The sequence below is a fragment of the Suricata suricatta genome, chromosome 7, assembly GCF_006229205.1.
Source record: "Suricata suricatta isolate VVHF042 chromosome 7, meerkat_22Aug2017_6uvM2_HiC, whole genome shotgun sequence".
NCBI lineage: Eukaryota > Metazoa > Chordata > Mammalia > Carnivora > Herpestidae > Suricata > Suricata suricatta.
In genome coordinates this window covers 131,233,917-131,246,126 of record NC_043706.1, presented here as the reverse complement: position 1 = coordinate 131,246,126, position 12,210 = coordinate 131,233,917, and the positions used below count along the sequence as shown (strand labels likewise).

The following is a 12,210-nucleotide window of genomic DNA, read 5'->3' as shown; positions in this document are numbered from 1 at the left end:
AAACTGGACCCCTATTTTATACCCCTTACAAAAATTAACTCAAAATAATGTAGTAAAGACTAGGGGCGCCTGGGTGGCTCAGTCGGTTGAGAGTCCAGCTTCAGTTCAGATCATGATCTCACAGTTTGTGGGTTTGAGCCCCGTGTCAGGCTCTGTGCTGACAGCTAGCTCAGAGCCTGGAGCCTGCTTCAGATTCTGTGTCTTCCTCTCTCTCTCTGACCCTTTCCTGTTCATGCTGTCTCTCTCTGTCTCTCAAAAATAAATAAAAACATTTAAAAAATTAAAAAAAAATAATGTAGTAAAGACTTAAATGGGAGACCTAAAACCCTAAAACTCCTAGAAGAAAACATAGGGGAAAAGCTTATTGACATTGATTTTGGAGGTAATTTTTTAGATATAGAACCTAAAGTACAGCCAATAAATAAATAAATAAATACATACATACATACATACATACATACATACACAAGCTGGACTAAATGAAGCTGAAAAGCTTCTGCAAAGCAAAAGTAATGACCAACCAAATGAAAAAGCAGCCTCTAGAATGGGAGAAAATATCTGCAAACCTCATATCTGAGAAGGTTAACACCCAGAATGTGTAAGAAATTTGTACAACTCAATAGCAAAAATAGTAACAATTATAATAATATTAATAATTCAATTTCAAAAATGGGCAAGAGACATGGTTAGGCATTCTTCCAAAGAAGATACTAAAATTCCCAACAGGTACATGAAAAGATGGTCAATATCATTAATCATCATGGAAATACAAATCAAAACTACAATGAGATACCACTTCACACCTTTCAGAATGGCTATTATCAAAAAGCAGAACCCTAGTGTACTTTTGATGGGAATGTAAGTCAGTATCATCACTATGGAAAACATTATGGAGGTTCCTAAAAAAATTAAAAATAGAACTACCATATGATCCAGAAATTCCACTTCTGGGTAAGTTTGGGGAAGAAATGAAATCATTATCTTAAAAAGATACCTCCACATACCACATTCATTGAAGCATTATTTACAACAGTGAATGCATGGAAATAGTCTAAGTATCCCATCAATTGATAAATGGATAAAGAAAATGTGGTATGTATACACAATGGGATATTGTTCGGCCATAAGAAAGGAAATACTGCCATTTCCAACAATGTGGATGAACCTTAAAGTCATCATGCTAAGTGAAATAAGTCAGAGAAAGACAAATGCTGTATGATCTCACTAATATGTGGACTCTAAAAAATTGAACTCATAGAATCAGAGAGTAGATTAGTGGTTACCAGACATGGGGTGATAGTGAGGGAAATGAATGAAGGTGGTCAAAGGGTACAAACTTCGAGTTATAAGATGAATCCATTCTGGAGAGGCAATGTCCAGTAGGATGACTATAGTTAACAATACTGTGTTGCATATTTGAAAGTTGCTGAGATGGGGCGCCTGGGTGGCTCAGTTGGTTAAGCCTCCGACTTCGGCTCAGATCAGATCTCACGTTCGTGGGTTCAAGCCCTGTGTCGGGCTCTGTGCTGACAGCTAGCCAGAGCCTGGAGCCTGCTTCTGGTTCTGTGTCTCCTTCTCTCTCTGCCCCTCCCCCTCTCATGCTCTGTCTCTCTCTGTATCAAAAATAAAATAAAACATTAAAAAAACTTTTAAGAAAGTTGCTGAGAAAATAGGTCTTAATAGTTCTCAATACATACACATGCAGACAGACACACATACACACAAACACACACACACTCTAACTATGTGAGGTGATAGTTCAACTTATTGTGGTAAGCATTTTACAATTTATACATACATAAAATCACCACATTGTGCATCTTAAGCTTACACAATGTTTTATGTCAGGTATATCTCAAAAAAGCTAAAAAAAAAAAACCCTTAAAAGTACTTGGGGAAACACTATAACTTTTTTAAAAGTATTAATTACATTCATGTACCTAACACTACTTACAAATGTATCTCTATATACAAAGGCACATTAAGACCTAAAATTTACTTGGTGATCTCATTCACAAGTGTCTCTGTCTTCATCTTTGAGCAAATACTGAGTTCAACATTATATTTCTTAGACCAGCAGTTCTCGTGATGATTTCCCCATAACTGAAGAGATTATGTAAGAGATCTGAAAGGACTGTTTAGTGAAATAGAAATATTTTTTATAGAACCTGTCTCCTTCCATAGTTCACAAAATCTTCAAATATTAATCAAGGCACTGTTATTGCATTTGACAGTAAGCTAACTCTAGCATGGAAGACCTCATAACATGGTGTTAAAGAGGAAAAATAGAAGAATATACCCACAAAAATGTAAATCTCAGCTATTTGAATAAGTTGAGGACTTCTCATCAGAACAAGAATAAAGTTCAGAAAATCCAAGAACTGTTTTAAAGACAAGGAAAATGAATTAAAGAACTTGATAAATAATTGGGCAAACAAAATTACAAGTAGCTTCACTTTTAATAATGAAATACATTGAGCAAATTGAGTTGAAAGTTTAGGAAAAAGTAACATACATTTTACATTTATGTTTTATGCAATTAACATGGAGACTCTACATGGTCATATACTGGGGAAATTCAGTGCCTTGTTTATCATCATCTTTCTATTTCTGCCCTACTTTTAAAATTGCTCCCTAAGGAAGCTGTTGATGTTATGATGTCATACATGAGAGAGAACGTAGGTCTTTTAAATCATGGTACTTTAAATGATGGTGGAATTAGCTATTTTAAGCAGTTTGCAGATCTTGGGAGATGAAATCCCAGTTCTTAAGTGGCAGCACTTTAACAAGAGCTCATGTATTCCTTTGATTGATTGATTGATTGATTGATCGATATATTGGAATGGAAGTGATAATCTATGAAGTAGATTCTGGGGCAAGAGTTATTTTTCAATCACTAGAGAAGATAGTTTTATTCTTAATGTAGTTTATTTCATTCATTCAATTTATATTTTGTCATAACTTTCATAGCCAAATTTTTCCTAGATTCGTTTTCTCATATTTTTGAGCTTGCCATATTTCATAAATGAAGCTGAAGAAACATCATTCAAGGAAATAAGGTGTTTGTCAGGGTTTTGTCTAACCATTTACCAGTCAGGGAATACTCTGCATTTTCTCTCATCGGTAGCCGAGTATTTGAATAAAGCACGGCTCCTTCCCCACAGGAACTTCAGAGAGACATCGAGAAGCACAGCACGGGTGTGGCCTCTGTCCTCAACCTCTGTGAGGTCCTTCTGCACGACTGTGATGCCTGCGCCACAGATGCCGAGTGTGACTCCATCCAGCAGGCTACACGAAACCTAGACCGGCGGTGGAGGAATATCTGTGCCATGTCCATGGAGAGGAGGCTCAGGTAAGCTGCGAGGTTCAAGGAGCTGCAGCAGAGGATGGACCAAAAAGAGTACCCATTGCTCACCATTTCCTTTGGGTTGCGGTGTCCAGAAATAGCACCGGTTTCCCAAACTTGCTGTCTTCTACATTTAGTTAGAAAATAAGTAGGTATAAGGTAATACAGTAGTTTTCCCCCACATTGTCCCTCATTTCTCTTTCCATGGTTTCAGTTACCTATGCTCGAGAAGGATCGAGAAGCATAAGATATCGCCTTCTGATGTACAGTCAGAAGGTCAATAGCAGCCTAATGCTAGTCCCAACACCTGCCTCATTCCGATAACTTCATCCATCATCTCACGTCATCACAGGAAGGGTGAATGCAGTACAATGAGATGTTTTGAGAGACAGAGACCACATTCACTTAACTTTTACTACAGTAGATTGTTATGACTGTTCTATTTTATTATTGGTTACTGTGGTTAATCTCTTACCAGTCCTAATTTATAAATTAAACTGTATCATATGTATGTTTAGGATAAAACAAAGGACATTCAGGACTTGGTGCTATCCACAGTTTCAGGCATGTGCTGGGAGTCTTGGAGTGTACCAAGCACGGAATGGGTGGGGGGGCGGGAAGGCTACCGTATAAAAATATAACAAGCCAAACTATGCCTGACCTAATAGCTTAAATATAATTCAGAAAAATAAAAATATGCCCTTGCTGAACAAGTATATTATTACAGAACTGGAAGTGTAGAGAATAATATTATTTTATTAAAAATTAAATAATAAAACAGAGCTTATCTTTTTTAAAAAAACCTTTGAAATTCAAGACAGTAAAAAATAGTGGTGGGTTAGAAAATTATCATAATGATTTACAGTGACATACAATCTTCTCTACTGTATGGAGAACTCTTGAGAAGTTAATATTTGTCTTGCTGTCATAAGTTAATTTCGATGAGGGTAAGTTTGATTTGGACTTAAATGGGTTTTCAGACCTTAGTTTGACTTCATTGGAACCCTGGCCATGAGCGTGTCCTGCAAATGTGGTGTTGTACCTCTAAACCCCGTTGCACAGATCAGATCACTTTATGTGTTTGTAATACACAGTTTGACTAATTCCAAATCCAAAGCTGTAGGATGGGTACAAAAAAAAGAAGAAAAAAAAACGCCAAAACACACAGCTGTTTCATTTTAGCTCAAACAGTTGTCTCCTTTTCACTCTGGTTGGATTTGGCTTAAGGCACAGTTATTGTTTGGCACAACAGATGGTTGTTTGGGCTCTGTCAGCCCTGCCGCAGGCATCAAACAGGATTCTGGAGCATAAACAGTCCCAAACAATCAGATTCTGTTTTTTCTTCATCTGTCTCAGAATTGAAGAGACGTGGCGATTGTGGCAGAAGTTTCTGGATGACTATTCTCGTTTTGAAGATTGGCTCAAGATTTCAGAAAGGACAGCTGCCTTCCCCAGCTCTTCCGGGGTGCTCTACACAGTTGCCAAGGAAGAACTAAAGAAATTTGAGGTGACTTTTAACCCCACATGTTTCATCCTTATCTTGCTATGAGCATAGCCAACTAGTCGTTGGTGTCCCAAGGCATAAACTCACTGTCGCCCACACGTTAGTTCTTCGAACAGCTGGGTGATGGCTCTGTGGTCATCTTTGTTCCTGCCTCCTAAGTAGGCAATGAAGGAGGGAACTGAGGTTTGTCGTTAAGATTCTCAAGAATTACAAGGAAAGCCATAATGGCAAGAAATTCTATTACAAAACATGAATCATGATTCCCCAAAAAAGATCTTGGCTTTTTTTAAAATTTCATAATTCTTCACTATCAACCCACCTAAGATAAAAATATGATGTTTCATACTATCAAAATCTCTCTTCTCTATTTTCTTGATTTTTATTTTACCTAATTAGAGAATAGGTATATATATTTTTAAATCATTGCTAAAGTAGAGTTGGCTCCAGAATTAGGCAGAATAATTATAACAAGCCATTTCTAATGACAAATGAAGTGCAGTGTCATTCTTCAGTCTCTAGACTTTTCAATTACTTAGAGACGAAAATCGCAGCACCATCAGAGTGTTCATGGAGGAAATGTTCAATAACTGATTGCAGTGTCCAGCCTGTTTGTGCGATCTTGAGTCTGCTGTACCCCTGTGGGATGATGATCCCCATCAGCTGCCTCTCATTTTCACGGAGGAACTGACATAGCCGAAAATTCACCATGTTTCAATTTGAAGTTTCTTTTTCCATCTGTCCCCACGGGCAGGCAGATATTAACAGCAAAGTTCTGGTGCGTGTATCTTACAAAAGTCATTCTTGGTTGCTAATTCTGCCTCAGGCTCCCTGAGATGTTCAAAAATAAGACCACAGGGGCACCTGGGTGGCTCAGTTGGTTGAGCATCCGACTTTGGCTCAGGTCATGATCTCTTGTGGTTTGGGCTCTCGCTGTCAGCACAGAGCCTGCTTTGGATCCTCTGTCCCGCCCCCCACCCCACCCCTGCCCTGCTCACAAACTCACTCTCTCTCTCTCTCTCTCTCTCAAAAATAAGATAATGATAATAAAAAAATAAGACTAAAAATCCAATCAAAATCCAGCTGAATTAATTTTTACCTTGTAATGACAATTTACTGGCTTTTTTTTTTCTGAGACCAGTTAGAGTAGGTATGAAGTTGGGTTTTTGTGCTTGTGGGGTTTGTAATTGAAGAGTCATAGGTGAGCAGCTATATGAATCTGTAAAAATGCTCCAATACTATGTTATCTAAATAAGAGTTATCCTGATGTCTGAATATGGATTTATGTATAACTCTGCCACTAAATTTCAGGAAAATAATTTCACATCTAAAATGTTTTCCCTTCGAACACTTCTAGTGCAAGGGCATAGTGAGCTGTCAGATAGAGTTCAGGCTCTTCCACGGGAACCAGGGTTAGTGAGGTACCCACATACTCCCGTCTTACTACTCTGTGCTTCATAAAGGTTAAAACCTCCTCTAATTGGCTTATACTACTAAGCAGATTAGGTACAGTCCTTTCTGATGCTATTTTAGACTCTCAGATTTTATGGCAAAAGTTAGCTACATAATTCGCTTCCACAATAAATGATTTTATTATTTATCTTTTAGTTAATGTTCTTAAGAGACAGAAATAAAGTTTTTAAAAAATTGAGGACAGTCTTTCCTGTTCAAATGCATGCAGATTTGGGATGGACCTGGGTACCTACTCGTCATGGTGGGAAAACATATTCTATGACTCCCAATAATGGCAAAAGCTGAAATTTCCTTACCTCTTTCTTTTCTGAAGAAATCATTTAAATTGTCTTGAAGAATAGGAGATTAGCTTACTAAGATGAAGGCTCTTAAAGCAGCTCTCCAAAGAGAAGCCATGTCCAAGGCACAGATGTGCTACCAAGTAAGCAGTGTGATGAGCCAAAGGAAGCAGAATTCTGTGGTTTAGAGGAATTCAGACCACTTCATTGTACAATTTTCTGTCTATTGTCAGGGTGAATGTCAATCATAAATCATACACATGAATTTGAAAAGAACAAAACTTCATTTTATTTTGGCTAAGTGATTCTTATGGTAAAACTATCCCGTATTGCAGAGGGAAAGAAGAAAGAGTATTTTACCTTCAGAAACTAGAAACTATACAGAGGGTAGCCTCAAAAATAAATAGACACAAGTGAATTGGTCTACATTTTAATCATTTAAAAACAAACTTTTAATCTTTAAAAGTGACAGTGTAGGTATGAAATTTGCCCAAGATATGTGAACTGGACCAAGAATGAAGGATGACTGACAGAACATGGTAGAAATAAATGATTGTAAAAGAAAAGAAAAAACGAAATAGTTTTTACAACATATGGTGGTGCATCAGCTCTAAAATGTTTTTAAAAAATTATAATTCATGGGAACAACAAAAAAGAAACAGAGGATGTTCCAAACTTGTCTCTAAGGTTACATGAATTTTACTCTCCTGCTTTTTTTAAAAAGTTAATAGCAGCTTGCATTTAGAAACCTTCTACAAAAAAGTGGTTTTAATTTTTTTAATGGACATCAGAACTGAGGCCATTTCTGGATTTTTAGGAGATTGCATCTTTCACAAATAAAGAGAAAGTTCTATTACAGACATCTTTGCTCAGTATTGACCTCGGAAAGTTTTGAAACTTTTGGCACACAGAAATATGTGTGTAATTAATTTGCTTCATGGGAAAATTTTTTCAAGCTGTTCATTGTTTTAAAAACTATAACATAGGAACATGTGTATGTCATACATGTATATGTGTTTGTAAATGTACATATGTAGTTACTAATCTTTACCAACTTCTTTTGCATTCTTGTTTGATCTACCTTCCCTTAAGCCACACCGATCATATTACTCTGCTTATTACTAAGGGGAAGTAAACCCTCATTAGAAATTGTCGCTTCCCTGCCACTGCAGTATCAGGCCCTATGGAGGGAGAGCTCTTGGCCGATCCCCTCACGGCCGTGCTTCTCTGTGGTCTTAGGCTTTCCAGCGACAGGTCCACGAGAGCCTGACCCAGCTGGAGCTGATCAACAAGCAATACCGTCGCCTGGCCCGAGAGAACCGCACTGATTCTGCCTGTAGCCTAAAGCAGATGGTCCACGAAGGCAACCAGAGATGGGACAACCTGCAGAAGCGTGTCACCTCCATCCTGCGCAGACTCAGGGTCGGTGTCATGGGTCTCTTTGAGGCCCAGAGGACAGCATTGGGCCATTCGAACACATTGAGACATCATCTCAGTGATTTCTGTAAGATTGGGAGGGCAAGTGTGGGATCCAGAGTTAACTGGGATGGTAAACTATCGCAGAGCTCTCCTTGCTGAGAAAGTGACTTTCCAGAACACTGGAATTGGTGGTGCCCTCTCTGTAGGGACACGTGAACTTTAGGTTTCATTATTTCCTTCTCCCATCTAGCATTTCATTGGCCAGCGCGAGGAGTTTGAGACGGCACGGGACAGCATTCTCGTGTGGCTGACGGAGATGGATTTACAGCTCACTAACATCGAGCATTTCTCTGAGTGTGACGTTCAAGCTAAAATAAAGCAACTCAAGGTAATGGCGTAGTAATTTCTCAAACTGCAAGGAAGGTCTGAAGAGGAAGGAATTTGTAGATCCTTTGGGGGAAGAACACAGGAAAGAACTCTTTTGAAAAAATTTGTTCTTGATTGGCAAAACGTTCCGGAAATACAAAATATATTACAAATGAAATAAAGAACATTACCCAGGGACAACTACCATTAACATGCATACTTTTAATTATCAACTTCATTGCCAGCGTGTTAGGAATCTTGTTAGTTGGCTGTTGTTTTTGCTTCTAGCACTTTGTTTCTAGCACCTTCAAAGAGTTTGACCTCCATGGTCCAAAGTGATACAGCTTTCTCATGTTGGGATTTCATTCCACATATTCCACATCCTTAGATGCCACATTAGTTTTTTTTAAGCATATCTGACATGTTTCACTATACAGTTAAAATGCAGTGGCTAGTTAATTTAAATAGGAGTGATATGCGTTAGGAATAAGGAGCCCCTCAAAGAAAAGTATTTTAGCAACTTGAGTATTATGCAAGGCAGCTTGTGAAATTTTCTTCTTGAGTCAGATTTTTTCAAAGAATAGTCATGCTGCCCTAATAGAAGAAGCTACCCTTAATCATAGATTCCCAGGATGAAAACATCATAAAAATAGTGAACCCTGAAAGTGTGCCCAACCTTTCTCTTCCTAGCCTCCTCCTCCTCTGCTGACTCTCCCAAATTATCTGACAGACAAATCAATATTTTAAACCTTCAACAGGAAATTTCTACCAAGGGGTTGTTGATTCTTACTCTGTCGAGTCACAGAATTTATTACCATGCTCCATTTTCCCCAGCAGCCTTTTCATTAATGGATAATTTCAACTATTCCAGAAATTAGTTTTATATTGAATTAAAATTTATCCCTGCTGCCTGTCCCAACTAACCTCACTCCCTTTTTTAAATGTTTATTTTTGAGAGAGAGAGACAGAGTGTGAGCCGGGGAGAGGCAGAGAGAGAGGGAGGCACAGAATCGGAAGCAGGCTCCAGGCTCTGAGCTGTCAGCACAGAGCCCGACGCAGGGCTCCAACCCATGAACTGTGAGAGCATGACTGGAGCCGAAGTCAGACACTTAACCGATGGAGCCACCCAAGCTCCCCTTAACTCTTTTTAATGTATAGAATGAACCTAAATAATCTCCAGAATTCCTTGTTTTTCAAATAGTTATAATCTTTCCTGGTTATATCCTGAAACAAGAAAAGACTCCTCTGAGAAGAATTGTATCATTAATTATCATTTGGACGGTTTCTCTTAGTCATGTTTGACATATGATCAAGAAATCTAAAATTAAAATATTTGCTATAACTCTCTAAAACGCTAAATTTATTTCAGTGACACCATACCGCTTACCATTGCTTTTCGTTAGGGATTGCCAGTGCCATCTACTTTATGATGGGTTTGAATGTTTTTTCCTGTGATTCTCTACCCACACTGTCCTTGGTGGTAAATTTTATTAGCCAAAGGCGCCTTTCTGGTCGTGGAATTTTGACGATTCCATTTCTGACTCCTGTTCTGATTTAAAATTCTTATGTCTGACTTCAGAAAGTAGTAGTCTCTTGGCTCCTTACCATATATGGTGAATTCAATATCCCCCTGCATGGTTTTTCTAAATGGGTACCTTATAATTATTTTATGTCACTGCGAACAATAGAAAGTTACACGAGGTTTGTGTTCCATAGGCCTTCCAGCAGGAAATCTCACTGAACCACAATAAGATTGAGCAGATAATCGCCCAAGGAGAGCAGCTCATAGAGAAGAGTGAGCCGTTGGATGCAGCAGTCATCGAGGAGGAGCTGGATGAGCTCCGACGTTACTGTCAGGAGGTCTTCGGGCGCGTGGAAAGATACCATAAGAAGTTGATTCGCCTGCCTGTATGTAATTTGTTTTTCACTGTCACCAAACTGAAAGAGAATGAGTTGTATGGAGTTAGGTAGCCTCGTACAGCAGGTGGAAGCCCAGACTCTGGAGCTAGAAATGCCTGGGTTCCAGTCTGACCTCTGACATGTGTTGGCTACATAACCTTGGACAAATCACTTCACATCCTTTGCCTTGGTGTCCTCACATGTAACGCTGGTTTCCTAATACTACCTCCTTGTAGACAGGATTGCTTTGGACATGATATGAGTTCACATACATGTGAAAAAACTTAGAGAATAATTGGCACATATCTTCTGTGGAAGATGAAGCAGCTCCTAGAAGAATCAGGAGATGAAAGTGAGCGATGTAAACAGTTGCTCAGTTGATGAAATTGTTTAGTTGAATTTTTTTCTCTTCCATTTTCCTAACTGCTACTCTGATCACATCACAAGATGTTATTATTACAATATTTGGAATATTCTGTGATAAAATGTGTTTTGCATTTGGGATATAAGGTAAAAGAGGGCCAGCTAAAATTTTATTAGTAATTTCCTTTTGTTCCTGAAATGTCCCATTGTGTACCTACTGTGTTGCAGGTATGGTACTAGGCTGCCTTTATTTACATTATCTTACTTAATCTTATACCAATTATTTGGAGTAGGCTTCAATATTATTTAATATTAAATAAACAGTAATAGAACTGGAGCTGTGGTAGGTTAGCTTAACAGTTTTAAACACTTTTAAAAGTGATCAGAAGAATTTTATGTATTTGATGACAGAGGTTACAAATTACCCCCGCTGAGGTAGATAGGCTTGAACCCCGAGGCTTGGTGACGTAAGAGGCAGAACAAGATGCGGCAAAGGTCATCCTCTGACCGCTGCGGTAATGGAATTGGCTTCACTGCATTTCTAGCTCCCAGACGATGAGCATGACCTCTCTGACCGGGAGCTGGAGCTGGATGACTCCGCAGCTCTCTCGGACCTCCACTGGCGGGACACCTCTGCAGACAGCGTGCTCTCCCCCCAGCCTTCCTCCAACCCCTCCCTCTCACTCGCCCAGCCCCTGCGGAGCGAGCGGTCGGGACGAGACACCCCTGCCAGCGTGGATTCCATTCCCCTGGAGTGGGACCATGACTATGACCTCAGTCGGGACCTGGAGTCTGCTGTGTCCAGAACTCTGCCCTCTGACGATGAAGACAGGGGAGATGATAAGGATTTCTACCTCAGGGGAGCTGTTGGCTTATCAGGTAGGAAAGACCCACATTGAAAGAATATGAAAAAGACTGAATGTTGGATTAGAAATGTGTAAACTAAGCAGAATTATCTTCTTTCTTCTGTTAAAGCAAATTGCACAAAATAGAGTAATTGGATATTAATGTGATGATCAGATACAGAACGTGGCATGACCATCCATTTGTCCCACAAACACTTCTATTCTTACTATGTGACAAGCACTTTGTAAGTATTAGGGATACATGGTTCCTTTTGTCCTCAAAGAGCTTACACTCTAATGTGACGCCAAACAGATAACAAGTGGCTGTGTGAAGTGTTAGTGCGAGGACACTAATGTACATATGGTGGCACAGAAGCAGAGCCATGGGGTGACTAACCAGAGCTTTGAGGAAAGGCTTTAGGGAAAAGACTCCTGAGCTAAGACCAGAAGGATAAATGATGGTCAGATAGACACAGTGAAGTTTAGAGGAAGAAAGGAGAGGGTTCCCCCCCAGATTTATGATTAGCCACAGTGCTTTTGGTCACCAGAAGCTTGCCCAGAATGACAAGGCTGTAGATAGAGAGACACAGCGTGGACAAAGAGGAAGTAGAGAGGCAAACCAGGGCCTGGTCATAAAGTAACCTACTCAACCATGGAAGGGAGTTCTCTCCTGAAGGCACTGGAAAGCCACTGCAGGTCTCTAAAGAGGAAGTGATATGA

At 39.3% G+C, this 12,210-nt stretch overlaps 1 protein-coding gene across 4 annotated transcripts in view; it reads left to right on the top strand.

Moving 5' to 3' along the window:
- SYNE1 (spectrin repeat containing nuclear envelope protein 1) overlaps window positions 1-12,210 on the top strand; it is a 455,818-nt gene that overhangs the window by 420,073 nt on the left and 23,535 nt on the right. For all 4 annotated transcript variants that reach the window (XM_029943998.1, XM_029943995.1, XM_029943997.1 and 1 more), the window contains 6 exons: window positions 3,165-3,352; window positions 4,703-4,853; window positions 7,838-8,020; window positions 8,268-8,405; window positions 10,100-10,291; window positions 11,191-11,524. In XM_029943998.1, coding sequence (XP_029799858.1) covers window positions 3,165-3,352; window positions 4,703-4,853; window positions 7,838-8,020; window positions 8,268-8,405; window positions 10,100-10,291; window positions 11,191-11,524 — 1,186 coding nt within the window. The remainder of the gene's footprint in view (window positions 1-3,164; window positions 3,353-4,702; window positions 4,854-7,837; window positions 8,021-8,267; window positions 8,406-10,099; window positions 10,292-11,190; window positions 11,525-12,210) is intronic.